We start from the raw sequence: 19,245 nt of genomic DNA, 5'->3' as shown, positions 1-19,245 counted from the left end.
ATGGTTGCGCTCACTTCAGCGTTTTTTGGAGTGATCGCAGTGGAGCCTTCAAGGTTCTTTCGGATATGTTTTTTCGACTGTTTGTCGATGTTTTATACGCGTCTCCTAGTCTGAGTTAGATGATATACCGTGACTTATCGAGGGCTTATATATACCAGTGTCATGCTCACTGACATACAGTGCCAGCTTGTTGATTTATTTTGACAATCCATGAGCGCATGACGCCCACGATGAAAAGCTAGCGCTGCGGTAACAGGTAGGGCTTCGCGCAGTCACACGAAAATAGGCAGATTTCCTATGCATACCATAAATTATAATACAAGTCACCCTTCCTTTTGAGTTTGAAACACATCGCGTCTAGTTTGAACTTATCACGTGCGGGTTATCAAAACACAAATACAAAAAAGCTGCAAATACATCACTATATATGCCTATGGCAGAAAGGAAGAGAAGAATACTAATTGGTTCACCTGAGCAGGTGAACCAATGCGATTTTAAGTCTTGAAAGGATGTTTACAATCGATCGCCTACATGAAACATCTAGGGAGTTCCATAATGGCGTCGGCGCCCATTTGACACTAGGGTCGGCATCAAGAGTAGTCATCAGAAGGTATGATAACAACTAACGACAGGTATGATCTATGACGCCCTCTAGGTGGACGGAGTATATTTTGAAACGACCATCTCATCTTATCTCTTCCACAAGACATCGTTTACATCAACTGTACACCTTATATTTCACGTTAACGTTTTCACAGACTGAAGATATAACGGCATTATCATCCACATATCAATCTTTAAAATAGATATGAAATCTAGGGTTTTTACCCGTAAGCATCACGGTACGAACATTGAAAATAATAATTCATATTTCTAACAATGATCAATGGTACATATACCACAACATACATGTATAGGGATATTCTTTGTTATCTTACGATGTTTCTTACACGTCTTCTTCAATGATTGATATATATATCATTCGTTAAAATATACATTGAATCTTGGTTTTATACCTTCAGAACATCACATTACATACATTACGAATGGCACTTTGAAAATTTTACTATCAGTAATGGTATCTATATTCGGTTATACAGACAATATCATCCGTAAAATTTCTCGCGTTAAACACCATTTGATTATCCATATAAACATTCAACATATATCAGTGTCTGAAGGTCTTACAAAAACCGTCCATAATTTTCAATTACCAAATATCAATAAAAGATTTGCATCTAACAATCAATCATATCGTGGTAAGTACATGTACATAGTACCTGGTTTAGCCTCTATACGGACATCGCTGAGCGACCCAAGTTGAATTTGTGTGGCCCTTGACTTTATGATTTAAATATAATGCACGATAGGAAAACAAAATTTAAAAGACAACATACAAAACGTTAAATATATTTGCTCTCTATCTATAACATTCGTTGAGCGACCTGTTTTTTTTTGTCAGTGGTCGCAGCCTGCAGTGGAAAGTTTGAATGGGCGTAGCCTTCAATGATGACCATATCACTAATCAGACACCAGTTTTAGAACCCATCCTCCCGAACGGTCTGTTGTCTTCGCGGAGAGGGTCGGCTGGTCCGGAAGGTCAACGGCGATCGTGCCGGCCACTCTATGGAGTTGTTCGTACGGAGAGTGGTCATCTCTATGGCTGTAGTGGTAGACCGGACACTGGCCAGATCACGGAAGTTAGCTCTGCGTGATTCCCTGCGAGAAATAAGCAAAAAGCAGTGACTGTGGCTGTTTGATGGGTAACCTCCATTAAAATTATTAATCCACCGGTAACATAAATCCGCCATTTTGAAAAACAATAGGTTTGAGAGATCTCAAGTGCAGCAAGGTATGCACAGTTTAAATATACAATAATGCATTGTACTGGGGGGCATTGAGTTGGAGATCTGTTTGGAGGTATCTTTTCAAGGTGGTGGAATTATGTACCCTGGTGAAATTATGTTAGTAAATGTTAGATCTCAAGTTCGAAATAACACTTCTTTATCAAACCTGTTGTCACTGTATATATACATTACGTGTCATAAAAGAGATGCGTTTGTCAAAATAGGGTGGAGTGGAGAAAGCTTTCAAGTTTGGTTCGAGCGGGAGCTCGACCAAAGTAAAGTAAAGTAAGTAAGTTTGTCAAGCTGCTTCAATACTTTAGAATTTGTTTCTTGTATGCTGTCAGATATATCTGCAATTGCTATCAAATCGCACTGACTGGTCTTTGTGATACGGGAATCTTATTTTCAAGACCAGGAACTAAAATATGCTTCAAGCCGACTCAAATGACAAAATATCGTAACCATGACTGTTAAACCATGTACGGTATATGGACCAAAGAACCCCCACGGTTCACCTTCATTATGAAAGTCTTTCATATTTCGTCCCTGAAGCTCTTTGAAGGGTCTCTTTCCATCCAAGGACCCCGAATTTGATGGGCTCTTTTCGACCACTTTCAAGTACACCGATACTATCAATCTTTCATCACACTCTTTGGGGATTCACTAGCCACGCGCGACTTCTATATCATCGTTACGACATATTTTAACGCACAAGCTAACATGAGCTTCCATTAGCCCACATTAGCTCATACCTTTCAAACCTCCTGTTATCAAGTACATACAGTACTCACGAATATAACTGAATCCTGAGAAAGTTTTCTTTCCTACAACTTGTAAAATTGTCTTAACAGCTTGACAGCTAAAAGGATTCTAATGGTATATTCAGCTCAAATGGATGGCGACGTAGGGTACGTTTGTGAGTGTGTACGTACTTAGCTAGAGTCCACCGTTTCGGTACTGAATGACGTACGCAGTGTGGGCATGTCGGCGCCTGTCTGGTGCCTCCCTTTCACAGAGTGAATAGGTCAGCGGCTCATGAGAGACACCGTATATCTACCTGATCCCCAAGGAACACGACGAACACGACTTTATCAGATTTTCTCACTCTTGCAAAAACTAACCTTGAACACTACGACCTAGGCTCTCATCATGTTGAAATGTACCACTCTACAAGAAAAACATTTACTTGCAGACGTATTTTGGGACGAACTACTATACCTTGCAGATGGCGTTTTGGATGGACTACATTAATCAATCTACCGTGATGTTATCGAAGCAGTTCTTATAGGCTTATGGGCTATCTTCAAAAGTAGTAATTCTTCGATAAGAAATTTGTTTTACGAGGGGGAGTCAGAATGAAATACATTCTGTACCATAGTAGGTTCATTTTAGTATGAAATGAGTTGAAATTTGGAACTAATGTAAAGGAACATATCGTCTTGACGATGAAATATTTACATTTTCTGTTCGGATTTGTATGACCGACTGAGTTGATTTCAAGAAGACTGGAATCTTGTTGGAGGCAAACAACAGTTAAAGGGAGGTTCAATTAGCAGTAAAGGGGAAATTACTCTGACGCACTTTCAATTATTGTAGGCGTCTGAAAGTCCACAAGTCCATAAAATGAATACCTCTATAAGCCACATACTTATTATCATTATAAGTCAACCTCGTAAGTTATCAACTAATAGCATATCCAGGATCCCTCCCAATGTATTTTGCATGATATATAGTATATGTCATTAGCAATACATCTTGATGTTTCGCACACAGAATATTGCAACGTCGTTTCCGATCAACTGTTCAAAGGTGTCTTCGATGGTCCCTTACTAATGATTCTATGGGGACGAGTGTAAAGAGAGTAGTTTCTTTGATTGATGGAACTCTCATACCTGTGCTAATAACACCGTCGTTCTGTGCCCACCTCATGTGTGGCTCTTTTTACAGAGATGACTTGACATAAAATACCATTTGTAGGAACGTCGGAATGACGCATATGCTCTGGACGTCATTTGCACTGCCGTAGGTTTTGACAGAGGAATGGACTATCTGATAAAGATCTCATTTGATTTGGACGTGATTTGGTTGTTCATGGTTGGTTGTACGTGACTTGGTTGGACGTGACTTGGTAGGACGTGACTTCATTGTATGTGACTTGGTTCCACGAGATTCGCTTGAAACAACTTCATGTTGCTTTAACATAGAGATCTTATTTGGTCATTACCATTTTCACAACAAGAAAATATTATTAGAAGTGTCTGAAATAGTGGTGAAAACTGTCCGAGAATCAAATAATTATAAAATATCATCGATTTGGTTAGACGAGATTTGATTGGACGTGACTTGGTTGGACGTGATTTGGTTGGACGTGACTTGGTTGGACGTGATTTGGTTGGACGTGATTTCAATGTTTGTGACTTGGTTGTGGGCGATTGCCTTGAAACTACTTTATGTCGCTTTCAACATGAAGAACTTATTTGGTCATCGCCTTTTTCGAAAGAAGACAATATTATCATACAAAAGCTAGGAGTGCCTGAAAGAATTCGAAAAACTGTCCATGATTTTAAAGAATTAAATAATTATAAAATGTTTTCGATTTGACTTGGTTGATCTGGCGTGACTTGGTTGGACGTGACTTGGTTGGACATGACTTGGTTGGACGTGACTTGGTTGGACGTGAGTTGGTTGGAAGTGACTTTGTTAGACGTGACTTGGTTGGACGCGATTTGATTGGACGTGATTTGATTGGACGTGACTTGGTTAGACGTGACTTGATTGGACGTGACTTGGTTAGACGTGATTTGGTTTGACGTGACTTGGCATGGACGTGACTCGATTTTTTTGTAACTTGGTTGCACGCGATTCGCTTGTAACTACTTTTTTTCGAAATGTGACTTCGGTTTACATTGACAGCGTAATTGATTCCAGATTATCTATTCAGAGACTGCCCATCCATGTTATTTCATTCAAAAATGAATAAAAAATTTCTTCAGGATTTTCCTATGCAACTCAAACAGCTCAAAAGCTTTAAGCACCATCTCGAAACTAACCATTCATACATCCACAGCCATGCCTCACTGTCAATCATGAAATATGATTACCGTTAAATTTCACTAATCGAAGAGGCACAGGCGTAGCCGATTATGACTAAATCCATTAATCAATTCTCCACGCCGTATAAATCATATCATGTTACCATCATACAAAGCAGCGTACAGAGTTAGTTATTATTAAGTATTTTATCCTCGCCAACGATGTATTTCAAGATGTGCTATCAGTTCACGCGTCATGGTTATGCTAAGGTCACAATGCCCAACCAGGGGTCCGGCCGGGAAGTTTGCGGGAACGAAAAGTATGAAAAAAATACAACAAACACACAAAAAAGTTGCAAAAAATTATCATGAGTACGGTTTGTGTATGTTCTTGATAAGAATCGTTTAATTTTCCTTCACGCAAACATGTCGGCCGGGCCCCGGTTTGGAAATGTGACCTTATCTATTATTCGGTGAATCCTGTTCCTTATCCGATTGGTACAATCTTATCTACCGTAACCTAACTAATAAGGCCATGTTGATTCGATAATATGGATGACATCCACATGCACATCCAATTTCGTACGTTTTCAAAAAAAAATTGTAAATCGCACAAAACAGCTACAACATGAACAAATGCATGCTGTAAATTGCAAAAGAAATGTCGGAAACGGATACTTACGTCGTAAAAAGCAATTCCAAATTCAAAGAAGAAGAAGTGAAACACCAAAAATATAGCATCTATTATTAGGTATAATCTATTGTTTGGTATACCATGTGGTGTATTTGGTGTGTTTAGTCATTTGTTACATAGATTTCATAATGAAGACAAATTTTTTGCCTACCTTTTTTTCTATTCGCACGCTCACATCAGTTTTGGGGTTACCAGAGGATGTCATTCACATAATGGCCTTACCTATTTGAATGAAAATCTACAGCATCGTGAGCTTTAAAGCATGAAGTTAGTTACTTAAATTGAGCTTAATATTGGTCCTCGCAGACGGTTAGCGTCTTGCCGTTTTCGAAATAATCACAGATTATATTTGATAGATAGCTTTTATGCGTCATGCAACAGCTTTAAAATCACATTTATTAATTCAAATTGTCATGATTTAAATAATATGAGCTTAGTATTGGTCATCAAAGACGGTTAGTGTCTTGCCGTTTTTGGAATAATCTCTGATGATATTTGATAAATAGATTTGGTGCGTCATACAACATCTTTAAACTCGCATTTATGGATTAAAATTGAGTCATGAGTTGAATAATATGCATAAGCATTGGTCGTTAGAAACGGGTTGTGTCTCTCCGTCTTAGGTTATAGGAAGAATCACAGACGATGTTTGGTGAATGTCAAACAATAGCTTACATGAACATCACTCTATGTCGCCTAGGTTATCTTTTGCACCCCTTGGTTGTTTTATACGCGGTAGGAGTATAATTGGCATCGACGATATTAAAAATCCTAACGTGTAAAACTAGTACCGAGCGCCAAAGGCTACCTCGGCGGCGGCAAGCCCCTTCTGCCCCGAAGACAGAGGGCAATTCACGGCAATCACATGCCCATTTCGCAGCTTCAATTTACATTATGGTCGAAACCTTGGGTAACTTTGGAAACTAATAAAACCTGATGCGTGCGCTAATGTCATTCATATCATTGATCAACATGGCCTTGTGATTGTATTTAATTAGATTTGATGTTATTTCCTGTCCTTGCAATATCATTACTTGCATTGCATTCAGATTCCCTTGTTTAATATCATTAATCCGCCCACAACGTCGTGGACTGCATCTATTGATAACAGTTTGTATTAACCATTTGTCAGGATGTCCTTGTTGGTTCATCATATTGCTAGTTTCCGTCCTAGATTCTGGGCCAGTTACTCTAATTATACGTCGCACTGTGCCTTTGGAAAGAAACTGAAAGTGATCTCGAACTAGCTATAGTTTAGCTCAAATGAACTCAATGAACAGATGAGTTACTCTTCCACTGGTCGTGACAGAGAAGACAGACGCTATGGACAGTATTTACAGGTTCATTGTACCGGGAAAATTTCCCTTGATCTTTTCGACAAGCACAATGAACATTGGACCACGTCTTAATGTCCCGTCCTAAGGACTGCGACCCTTTCCGGTAGCGTGCATGTGTCGGATGAGCGACACAGCCGGAATCGAACTTCTAGTTCCAGAGGCAGGGCCGCTAGCCACTGGACTACGCCCGCTACCTAATATTTGGACAACTTTACATTTGATACCCATTGTGTCAGTAGTTTATAGATACTGCCCATAGAGCATAGATAATGCCTTGCCTACGGCAGATCTCCTTGAAAATTACACGTTGATAATCATCAACATTGTTGCCGCTGACACTATGATAACCCCTAGAACCCTTTCGGAGATTAAGACGCCTCCATTAAATGGGTGGATGTCTTTACAGATTGTTCTTCACTTTGTTGATTTAAGTCGTCGAGTATGACCCATGTTACAATGGCCCTTGTGTACATGTACAAACCTGTGAAAGGAACTGAATAGAATATTCATCGAGGCACATTTTCATTCATAGATTTAGTCTGAAAAAATGTTTTGTCACAATTTGATAAAGGGGAACAACATCAACTGTGTAACTGCCAAATCAATAGATATGATTGGTTTAAGTTGTTCTTATATATGACCTAACAGCCTGATATTAAATGATCCAATAGCTTCGTTAAGCCATTTCCCTGTCACTTTAAGGAACATAGTAATCTGATACGGGTATATCAAGTAAACACGAATCCGCCACACCTGTCTGAGAGGTCACAACTGGACACTTACTGCCGAAAACTGTCCGGGCAGCAGCTGGACCCACACAGCGTGCGCTTCAGGGTGGCCCGGAAGTTTTGTCCGAGCAGGGCATACAGGAACGGGTTGACGCAGCTGTTGACGTCAGCGATGACGTTGAGAAAGTACCAGGCGGTAGCGTTGACTTTGAAGCCGAAGACGAACCTAAAGATGTTGCCACAAAACAGTTACTCGAACGAATAGATATGATTTGTGAAACGGTCAGACGTTTCAAGTAGCATTCACTATCTTTCGTCAGCGACACTGAGCAAGATCTTTCGAAAAGCAGGTCTTTAACTACAGAAGTGGATGCTACCTGTAACGTCTGACCGTTTCCAAAATCATATCCAGTTGCAGTTGCATGTTATAAGTCAGTGACACTGAGTAAGATCTGTCGAACAGCAGGTTTCTAACAGTTGTGGATGCTATCTGAAACGTCTGGCCGTTTCCAAAATTCAAAAGTCAAATCCAGTTGCTTGTGATGAGTAACTGTTGCTTGTCTGAGTAACGTTTCATATAGCATCCACTATTTTCGTCAGATTAAGTTAAGATCTGTCGAACAGCAGGTTCTTGACAGTAGTTGATGCTTCATGATACATCTACCCGTTTCCAAAACCATATCTAATTGCTTGTTTTAATTTCTTCCGTATCTTATGACCTGGATGTAAGACTTTCATCAACGAACCTGATGATGTTGCCCACGTGCAGCGGCATCCAGCAGATAATGAAGATGACCACCACCACGATGACCATCCGCGTCACGCGGTGACGAGACCGCAGCGCTCGGCGACTCTCGGGCGGGACGAAGTCAGTGTTCCGCAGCTTACGGTAGATCAGGACGTAGTTGGGGATCATGATGCAGAGAGGGATGAGGAACGCCAACGCAGTGAGGTAGACGGCGTTAGCCCCTCGCCACCAATCTTCGTTCTGGACATTGGCCGGCCACTTGAACAGGCAGACTGGAACTCCACTAAGGTAGTCCGTCTCCGCAAACACGATGTACGGGAGAGAACACATCAGCGCGACCGTCCAGATACATCCGCTGATGATCTTAGCCTTCTTCAGCGAACGGTTCTGGATGTTTCGGACGGGGTGTAAGATGGCGTAGTACCGTTCTATACTCATCACGGTCAGAAAGTAGATGCTAGCAAAGGTGTTGATGTTGAAGATCGACCTGACTATCTTACACATGGCCTGTCCGAAAATCCACACCCTTAAGATGTAGTCTGCTGCCCAAATCGGGAACGTTAAGCAGTAGAGAAAGTCCGAGATAGCCAAGTTTAAGACATACATATTTGGGACAGTTTTCATCGTTGAGTACTTGATAATGACATATATAATCAGCCCATTTCCTACCAGTCCCGTAATGCCTATGGCACACTGGATGATGGGAGCCACTATGTTGTATATGATGATGCCCCAGGAATAGGGACTCGGTACATAGGTTTCATTGCCAAAGAAAGTATAATTGGAGATGTCATAGGGGAAGTCGTAGTAGTCCTCCATTTTACACCAACAGCTCGATGTAGACACACTAAGGAGAAGAAACACACAGTTAATTACAGAAAGACACACCAGCAACATAATTTCCCTCTCCTTTTCAACCTTTTTCAATGAGAAACATGAAAAGAAACAATTATAAAAGTCACTAAAACTTCAAAACAGCTGTAGGTACAGGGTGATTGCTTTGTCTTATGTTCCTTTGCTTTGGAGAGGATTTGTATGTTAAGTGAACATACTTTATATTGGTTCAAGAAATCATTATCTTTTGGTAAATGACTGGAACTTCAAACATGAATAATGTATAAAATTCGTCATGCCGACATCAAAATTAAAAAAAGAATTACATGTACATACAATTGCAATCTACCGCGCATCTAAATGTATATCTATAATCAATCTAGTGTTTTACGTTAAATTAGTATCTAATGATCTAAAAATAACTTCCAGTAAAACCTACGCGACGGACGAGCAAATCGCCAAAGTCTCCTTAATAAACTGTGAAAGATTAAAGGAAGATAATTTGTTGGATAGATCGATTGGTAGTAGCAGGCTAGCAGCTCTACCGTTTCAAAGGCGTTTCATGAAATGAAAGAGGGTGACTGTATAGTGTTAAACTTTGTATTTCCTCTCACGTAGACTTGTGGTGTATGACGTCAACTAGCAGATAGAAGCCTATTACGACGTCTATCGCTGGCTGTAAGATTGAGAGCAGTCATCAACAACCACTAATCGATTTCACGAACTCTATTTTTTAGTGACGGCATCCGCTTTGCAGCTATCGCCGGACAAACTGATAGGCTTCTAAATCAGTGGTTGCTCAGGCTTTGAAGCAACGCTAGCCCATGTCACTTGTAATAGAATACAGAAACATGAAATAACTTGTGCAATAGTCAAACAGTGCAACATGCTAGTATGTAGTTTTCCTGTACTGTATCAATCATATATATTCAACAAAAATTAACAGCAGTCTCTGTGCATGTGCGTCTGAACAGTCAGACACACGATTTGCATTTCTTATTTTATACCTTGCGCCCCCTGGGTGTCCTGATCCAAAAATGATAATGGGTTGTCCTAGGATTGTTTAATTTAGCCATTAATCTTGTGCATTGTATACTTGTTCTAAATAAATTAAATCATTTTTTGTTAGCATGCATGGCAGTTAGCACAGTTGCTAAAGGCTGACCATCTTTTCTACTCAATCATAACCCAGTTGACATCTTTCTCTGACAGGTAATTTTGGACTAGTCTCTGTTGCAGAACCTAACAGACATTTTTTTCAACTGGGCACAGTTTTCTGGCTGATGCCAGGATACATATGACTGCTTGCCGAGATCAAATAGGTTGTCCAGACATCAGTTAGATCTTGGCGGAAACGATCAGAAACCGGTAATCATCAGAAAACTACCCGTAGTTGAAAAATAGTAGTGTGTTTCCGGTCCGGTGGGGTCTATAATGGAGGCTAATCTAGCACCATGTGCAGATATTAGTAAATTAACGAGGGTCACCTTTAGCGCTACACATCTGAAGTACCTCTAATAACCAAACTTCTATGTATCTGGCATAGGTCATCCTCCCCCACGGAAACCAGTAATAGATTAATCTCACATTAATCCCGTTGGCCAGAGGTGTTTACGTATAACTCCATTACTGCCAAATGTGTCGATTAGTCAAGTCGTGACTTGTAACTCCTCTCTTCAGTTTGCCGAGTTATCCGCTATATTCAAGAGCCATTGCTAGAACACACGACCGTGTCTACTGATGAGTATGATAAAGAAGTGTGGTTTCAAATGATAAGCGTAAATCTTCATAATGTAAACAATGTATCTTACATTATGCTTTAACATCATTAGTACTTAAACATAGACCAATTCATGATGATACGTTTGACAAATACAGGGTAACATCTCAAGGAAACTTTACAATTTTTCGTGGAAAGTTTACTGTTGTTTTGTGTTTTTCGTTTGTGAGGGCATAACGTTACTATCTGACAAAAAGTCTAGGTGATCGCTAGTTTGTAATTGCTAGGTGATTTATGCCAGAAATGCGAACAGAGTCCTGTAGGCATATGTCATACTCATACCGCGTTTCAGGTAATTTTATTTCAGTATCAGTGCACAGGAGCCCTAAATATACATTTTTGGTATGAAAATGGCCAAAAATGCCATCAAATTTATTCTGGGCAGAATTTGAGATGCCTCCATATCTATACTTGTTTAGAATACATTTAAGTACATGTGTACCAAAACCAGTGCTTTTAGGCAAATTTGCATAATTTTTCAGCTATGCCGCTGGACTACACATCTTTATTGCAGACAGTGCATTTCTTTTCTTTCGAAACACACACACTAGGTACCCCTCCATGTGGACAAATTCCTATTTAAGATCTACCTGAACGCGTGCATTTCTCATTATCATTTTAACGTAAATGCAAAAGGCAATACTTCACAAAATGAATGTGGAGTGCAGTATGCAAGTTTTCATCAGAAAAAAACTATTAACTATTCATATTCAAAATCACAACTGTTACATGCAATATTTTCTGCTGTGTGAAGACACAGTTACGGTGAATGGGTATTTTTGCCGCACGCTGAGAAGAAAATGATCTTTAATATTTCATAAGTCACTTATCTTTATAACAGAAAAAATGTAGGTATGACACAGAAAATATGCGACAGGAAAACGTATCTAGCAACTTTTTCGAAAGAAAGGTACAACGCTAGCTGTTTGAAACTATAGAGCCATGGCTTAAGTTCAGACAAAACTTTGGGATAAGTCTAAGAGAATCCATGACTAATATCAGTGGTATCTTATCTCTGTCATTCGTCATCGACAACAATAGAGAAGAATTCTTTGCACAAAGCGGATCATCTTTCTGATCGCAACGCTTGAGTACTAAACCCCGTGTAATCTTATCAGCCAGTGCCATGCCCCATGCCCAAGCGTACACAATCCCACTATCTCTGTTCCCCAAAATGTTACTGAAGCACACATACGCGACTAAACTTGCATGATCAGGTATCAATGCCATTAGGAATAGACCAATAGCAGTGAGATTTCACTAGAGGCTCAGACTAATCATCTTTTAAATCCCATCTATCCAGATCAGTGTACAGATTGGCGCCGGTGCAATTTCAAGATCGCTAACCTCCTAGAAGATGATATCTGATCCCTATATAGATATACGCCTCACACAATTGCTTCTGGTGCATACCATCAAAGTTGGGGCAAACGCCAATTGTTCTCCGAAGAATACTTTTGGCAAAATGTTGTTGATGGTCTCTACTTACTACTGTCAAGTTGAACTGTTCTGCTGGTCATTTATTGATGGCTCGTCTCGAAGGATGCTTATTTTCATCATGATATATTTTTGTTGGTTTGTATTGCATCCCCAGCAAACCGCCTCATGGCGTAACACACTAGGTTTGTACTGAAGAGTACATGCTGCATATCCCGCAACGGATTTATTTGGTCCACTCACACCTGGAAGGACCTCTACTATTTTCGATGAGTGTGGTGGGTTCTTTAACATGCTCGAGGTGTGGATCTCCTCAAAGACGGGGCGCCCTATCCGACGGACGTCCCCAATCGAAGCTAGGAACTCATTTTCACCTCAGGAAATGTGTTTACAGTGCCTTTCCAAATTTGGACAACGTCAACGGGACAAGACAGGGGATCCCGTATTCGAGCCCAGGACCTCTGGGCCAAACGCCCTGCCACTACGCCACCGCGAAAAGACTATATCGACCTAGTATACCAAGAAATTGTGTTCGTTTCCTTACATTCAGTTCAACATGATTGGCAACGTTTCAGAGTTATGCCTTTAAGTCGATTTGTTATTATGACTTTCAAACTTCAATCTTCAGTACAGAGACATCATTCAGGCTTTCTTTCATACCTCCTCACCATCAAGGTTCACAGAACTCATTCCAAGGATTAGACTTTCTCTTGACGTTTACACCTACATCATTTAATAGATCCTTGGGCCAAGTCCCTTTAAGCTGCTCAGCCTTCTCATTGCACGCAGAGACGTTCATTCGTCTTGGAAAGCTCTTCTAAGCTGTAAAACGTCTTTATTGTGCGTGCGCGAAACCTTATGGCCAAACTCTATAAACTTGTTCAAAGAATTCTTCTCTTTTCTCATGCATGGGCTTTCGAGCTCTCCACAATTCATTTGAACTATATCCTCCCTACGCACGTAGAGAGTTTTATTATCAAGATTTAAAGAAAGTGTTCAAAGTACCTTGATTGCTCATTAGTATTCACAGGCATCTTTGAGCTCCTTCCAAGTATCGAACCTTTTTCATTACGAGTTACTGCCAAGATTTAAACAGCCAATGCACACTGCTAGATAGACGAGACTTGTTACATTTGAAGTATCTCTACCTGTACATTAAGGCCAATTTGATTTGATTATATGGTTGACATTATCTAGGAACTGCAAAACTGATGCGAGCGTGCGAATAAAAAAAAGTTTGGCAAAAAAAGATTGCCTTTAAAGGAAATCTACGCCATCAGGACTTAGGAAGGATGACAAAAGTTTACACACAATGTATGATATATCGGATAATAGATTCTTCATTTTCGTTCTTTCATATCTTCTTGTTTGACCTTGGAATTGACAAGTTTAGTATCCGTTTGACGAAATATTTCTTTTTTTGTAATTTACAGCATTTATTTTTTTATTATTTTGCAGCTGCTTGGTATGATTTACAGTATGGCCGAAAACCTTTTTTTGGAAACGGACGGAAATTGATGCGCGCCCGCATGTCATCCATATAATCAAATCAACATGGCCTTAGGTTAACAAATTGTAGCTATCACATTTTCGAGCTGTGAATCGTAGTGCCATGCTTCGCTGTGAATTATAGTGTCATGTAGTGTGCAGATTGACTAAAATTTGTCATGTGTGCTGATTTGGCATCTAAAGCTGTTACTTTTACGTTCGTCGACATTTCCTTTTATATCCAAGTCGTTCATTTCTATCACCACCGCGTCAACTTTAGTGACATAAAAAATAGCATTCCATCATAGACAACTACCATATTGCATTTCACAGCTATGAATTACTCTTCATAAGTCTTCCAATATTGCCACCATTTTTGGACATAATCGTTTCGGTCAAATTTTCAGATAATCAGTGTTTGAAAATTTTACAGAATTTTAGATAAAACAGCGGTACCAATTACTGTAAATATCAAATGATACTATCCAAGGGATATATTCTAGTTCTAAATGTATATTCTCTTCTCCGCAAGCTCCGAAGAGAACTAAGTTTCCCGTCTATTTCACAGACAACATACACACAATTAGGGTAGTGAGCTCACCGTCACGAATAAATATACCTTAATATCTGAATGTGATATGCGTTTGATTTGTAATACTTTTCAGGACCCTACCCGAGTTTTCATACAGTTATGAATTGTAGATGCAATATTCCTGGTAATATCTCTCTAGGGGTGACACACTACAAATGACGACCTTCGTAATAATGATCAGTCACAACACAGATTGTATCAGGAGGATTTTAATCAAATTCTGCTGTAAAAAACATTTCTTAAAATTTCTCTTTGCCCTATATATCAACCACACTGCTTGAATGTAATATGATTTACAATTCATCCAAATACATAATGATGAAATAAGCCACAATGATAACCCCTTAGGAGATGCGTCTAATATGATATTAGGCACTGGATGTATGTCAAACGTTATAAATTGAAGGTCTCTTAGACTATGTTGGGCTTTTGTGAATGGATGTTTGACTGTTATTAAATGAGGATCATCATGGTAAAATCTTTGTAATGGAACCTTCATTCAATAGAAAATACTGTACAGGATATATCACCGGCACGAACATATATGACTTTAATCTAGTGTTTTTCATTGCTAGAATATAACGCCGTCATTTAGATAAATTTAATATCTACGCCATTTAGCTACCGGGTGCTTAAATCTGATCCGATGCAGATATGATCATTTAATTACCCCTAATAAACTACTGTATTTCCTCCAACGGAGCGATAACACCCTGGAGGCCACAGAACAGTAATGAAGCTTCCTATCTTAATATATGGCAATCATGTAAGAAAGAAGCTGTCAAAAGTCACCTACCAGAGTTTTAGTCCATGAAAAACATGCATTGGCAGGGCTGTCAGGCCTCCAAAGTTTTAATCTAGAGCAAAATTTCAACTTTCTAATCGGCGGAACCCCTACGAATCCGGGCTTGTTTACCAAAGTTGACCTCTGACCCCCTTCTCCACCTGATAATCACACAAAAACAGCAAACTTTGCAGGCCTACAGACACCACAGACATGGATGAAAGTCTGATTTTTTAACTTAATAAGAAGGTAGAAACCCTTACCTGTAAAATCCAGCTCCAAAATATCAACATATCCTGGAAAAAAGCCCCTTTATAGCTACCTTTACCAAGGGTACCAAACCTATTTCCTAGGTTAAAAGGCTAAAAGTTGGCCTTCTGCGCCTGCGCCAGTTACCGGTCTGTCCCCTGGAATGATGAAGATTTCCGTTCATTTGAAAACATCGAGGTAGTTTTTTTTTTCATTCATTCATTCCTGTCCTTTATTTCATTTATTTCACCATCAAGCAACCAAAATTTGTCCATGGACTTTTTTTATATGCAATTTCAATTTCATTGCTTAAATTCTGTTTCATTTCTACTTGCATCCTTTAGTTTAGTAATGGTGTTTTGTTTCGAGCGGGAGTTATAAAGCTTTAGGAAGTATTTGTTGGATTTTTTCCCTTTTCCATCCATAGATGTAACTTTTGTCCCTTTTGCTCTGTATTGATATATACTTTCTAGTTATATGATTTAACTCGAGTATATTCATTCAAAATCTCATCATACAATGTTTCATCTATAGCTAGTTGACTCTCTCGAGTCTATTTTCAAGTTCTTGGTTTTCTATGTTGATTTTACTAGCTTCATAATCTTAGAATATATATCGGATAACTCTTTAATCTTTGTTTTATTCGATCTCCCAAGCTAGTTGTTTTGATTCACTGTTATTGCTAAATTCATTAACAACAGATTACTAGTACAGTAATATGACCACAAAAAATGGCGGACGTACCGACTAGCTAGTAAGTATCCAGTTCCAAGCCAGAAAAAATAAGGATCAGTCATACATACAAGTACCAGAGTTATCAACCTAGGATTGATGTGTTAAAAAATTCATCTTCCTAGAACTGTCTTGAAGTGGAACTCGTTGCCACCAAGTACTGTAGCCTACTACATGTAGATAGCTAGATAGCTGTAAACATCGCTTACCGTTAGATGTGCAACAGTTAGGTGTGACAGGTCGTTTAGATCCAGCTGCTGCTGCGCCGCGAGCCTGCGAATGGCGGTTATACCGTCTATATACTATTAGACACTGATACTGTAGATTTGACACCTGTAGCATATTCATCACTCATCAGGTGCAAGGTATTCAGGTCAGGTGCCATGAACCTGGCCCTCTATCAAAATTCCTTATTTGCAGCTTTGAAAATATATGTAGATCTTTTTCCTTCATCAGAAAAAGGACGCTCAATGCCAAAGACAAGACAAACGTCAGCTACTGTGTATTTATATAAGGAACATCATCACAATAAGTATACCATCAATCATATGCTTTAGTTTATCCTTAGGCCGTCATTACCAAAGACACATGTATTCTTTACACAGAGAAGCAGGATGCTAACAATACGGGCAGAAGATCATATCAAAGCTTGACGGATGGTATCATCGCTTATCAAAGTGTAGGAACAGTGACTTTTATGCTATCTAAGTTGGGGATGGCCAATCAGGTGTAAGATATATGACTCAAACACTGAGAGTGGTAAAAATGACGCAGTCAAACTCGGCAACCACCGGAAAACGTAAATCCAACGACTCAGGTAGATAATTTGTCAAAGGACATGAAAGAGATTTCGGATTTTAACGTTGTCTGTTCTGATACATCGGTAGCGCTAAAGAATTACTTCTCCATCATCTTTTGGCTCGTTGTACTTGAGAAAATCATAAGTATAAAATCTTCACTGTAATAGTATATAGATTACATATATCAGATATACTGCAATAGGTATCGAGCTACAAGATCTTGCAATCCCTAGGCCCTGACAAAAAACAAAATTCACTACTATTGGCAGTTAAGGGGGTAGCTTACGTTTGTAAAATCGTAAGTAAGCTTTTATTTAGAAATATTCAGCTAGAAACCGTTAAGTCGACAGCTTTTTTGTAACAAAAAAATCAATATTGCTTTAACTAGTTTTTCCTGGCTGTTAAGACTTTTGGCATCTAATAATTCATCAAGTAAAATTTGATTTCCAATATCGCTCACTCTCACTCACTCTATTCCATAGCTCTTTCTCATATGTTCCAATATACACATTCATAAAAAGTAATTGAGCTAGAACAGAATGTATATACCGCTGGGTGTTGAGAAATATCGTATTTGGAAAGGTATACAGCCCCTCGGTGCAAGCGGTCCGCTTGGTCCGTACCGTTATATATAGTCTACCTTTATCTACAACGTTCAGTTGCAAAAGTACAACTTTAAAATGCATTACATCGTTTCTTGCGGCATTTTCTAAATAGAAAGCTAAGTTTTCCAGAGAAATACGAAATTTTATATATGGCTTTGACCTTGAAAATCAGCCGGGGTTAATGGAATGTTTACAAGGTTTTCTATCCTTGAGGTGCTTTTAGCGAGTGTTGGCAATTATAAATATTTATGAATCATTTATAAGAAAAACATCATCTTAGAGTGGCACAACTACGTTATCAGATCAAAGTAGCGCCCAATAATGCGTATAATGGAACTTCAAATGTGAAGTCCGTCATAATCTTTGACACGAATTTACTCAGGTTTTTACCCACAAAGAAACAGGATGAGCTGACATGCTAGCATGGCGCCCGCGGTAAAACGTTAAGTGAGGACTACATCAAGTTTGGGCCCTATATATGTGATGTCCATGGACAAAGGTTGCCCATGCAGCAACATTTACACATCAAAGTATCTAGAGATATCTCATCTATGGTGTTACCAAAATGGCATATGCACCATCAAGAGGAATGTTGGATTTTCTGCCTCTCTACGTCCAAAATTGGATTAGTGCTACCCTTGACGTTTTAGTAAGAACATCATGCAAAACGTGCAAGTATGACTAAAAGATTTAACAAAAACACACACAAGCGTAAAAAGGTTCGTTTTTATGGATTCGTTGAGCGCTCTCCTAAACTGTCCGGTCGCAGTGAGGTCGCCAACTTGCCGTAAGTTCAGTGAGATACCCGCTTTTAAAGGCTATCATCATGCTAGATAATGTTCTTCGCCAGGAAACTATTACCAACCGCATGGTTCAATCACGGCAAATGTTGAGGGTTATGCTCAGAGAATCTATCCTCGAGAATAAACATCTTGTGCTTTATCTACTGGTAATAATGTGTAGCTCGGGTCGGAAAAGTCATTGCTATAACGCAGTATACTACAAGTAACAGACACGGCTTCAGTGGCACACGCATATGGGTTCTGAAAATGTCTTCATAGAGACCGTAAAGGCACATCATGATCATCAAGCAAATTGCAATCTCTTAATTGCATTATAAAATGTACTAAAGGTTGATAGGTAAACAAAGTTCAGGAATCTGATCGAATTTTCAAACCTTTTGCTCTTCCGTATGACAGTAATTTGCGCCAAATAACAGTTACTCAAAAACCAACTAGATAAAATTTGGAAACAGACGTTTCAGACAGCATCCGCTGCCTTTCGTCAGTAACCGACTGAAACATCTGGCCGTTTCCAAATTTCATCCAGTCGCTTGTCGAGTAATTCTCATTTGTCGCACATTTCTACCGTACAGAAAAACAGCAGGTTTGAACATTCAAGCAGTTTCATTAGCATTTTCTCCTATCAACGTTTAACTTAACATTTCATTATGCAATTCAGAGACTGCAATTTGTCTGATCATGTACCTCTGCCATCTTTGAGCCGTTTCCAAACATTATCCAGCTGCTTTTAATTAGTAAATGTCAATTGCAATTGG

At 39.2% G+C, this 19,245-nt stretch overlaps 1 protein-coding gene across 1 annotated transcript; it reads right to left on the bottom strand.

The window, feature by feature from the left end:
• Positions 1-247: 247 nt before the first annotated feature.
• Positions 248-9,325, bottom strand: LOC136423101 (somatostatin receptor type 5-like). The gene is made up of 3 exons (XM_066411123.1): positions 8,385-9,325; positions 7,694-7,864; positions 248-1,719 (listed from the first exon to the last, which is right to left on the bottom strand). The coding sequence occupies exons 1-3, from the start codon at positions 9,281-9,283 to the stop codon at positions 1,539-1,541; spliced, it is 1,251 nt and encodes a 416-aa protein (XP_066267220.1). The 5' UTR covers positions 9,284-9,325; the 3' UTR covers positions 248-1,538.
• Between the last annotated feature and the right edge of the window lie 9,920 nt (positions 9,326-19,245).

This window comes from Branchiostoma lanceolatum, chromosome 17 (assembly GCF_035083965.1).
Source record: "Branchiostoma lanceolatum isolate klBraLanc5 chromosome 17, klBraLanc5.hap2, whole genome shotgun sequence".
NCBI lineage: Eukaryota > Metazoa > Chordata > Leptocardii > Amphioxiformes > Branchiostomatidae > Branchiostoma > Branchiostoma lanceolatum.
This window is presented reverse-complemented; position numbering and strand designations above follow the sequence as displayed.

Bases quoted from the DNA above. Each gene is read 5' to 3' on its own strand.
- LOC136423101 (XM_066411123.1), bottom strand. From the start codon at position 9,283: ATGTTGCTGGTGTGTCTTTCTGTAATTAACTGTGTGTTTCTTCTCCTT. The intron at 7,865-8,384 runs GTTCGTTGATGA...CAACATCTTTAG, and splicing joins CACGTGGGCAACATCATCAG to GTTCGTCTTCGGCTTCAAAG. The intron at 1,720-7,693 runs GTAAGTGTCCAG...TATTTCTCGCAG, and splicing joins TGCCCGGACAGTTTTCGGCA to GGAATCACGCAGAGCTAACT.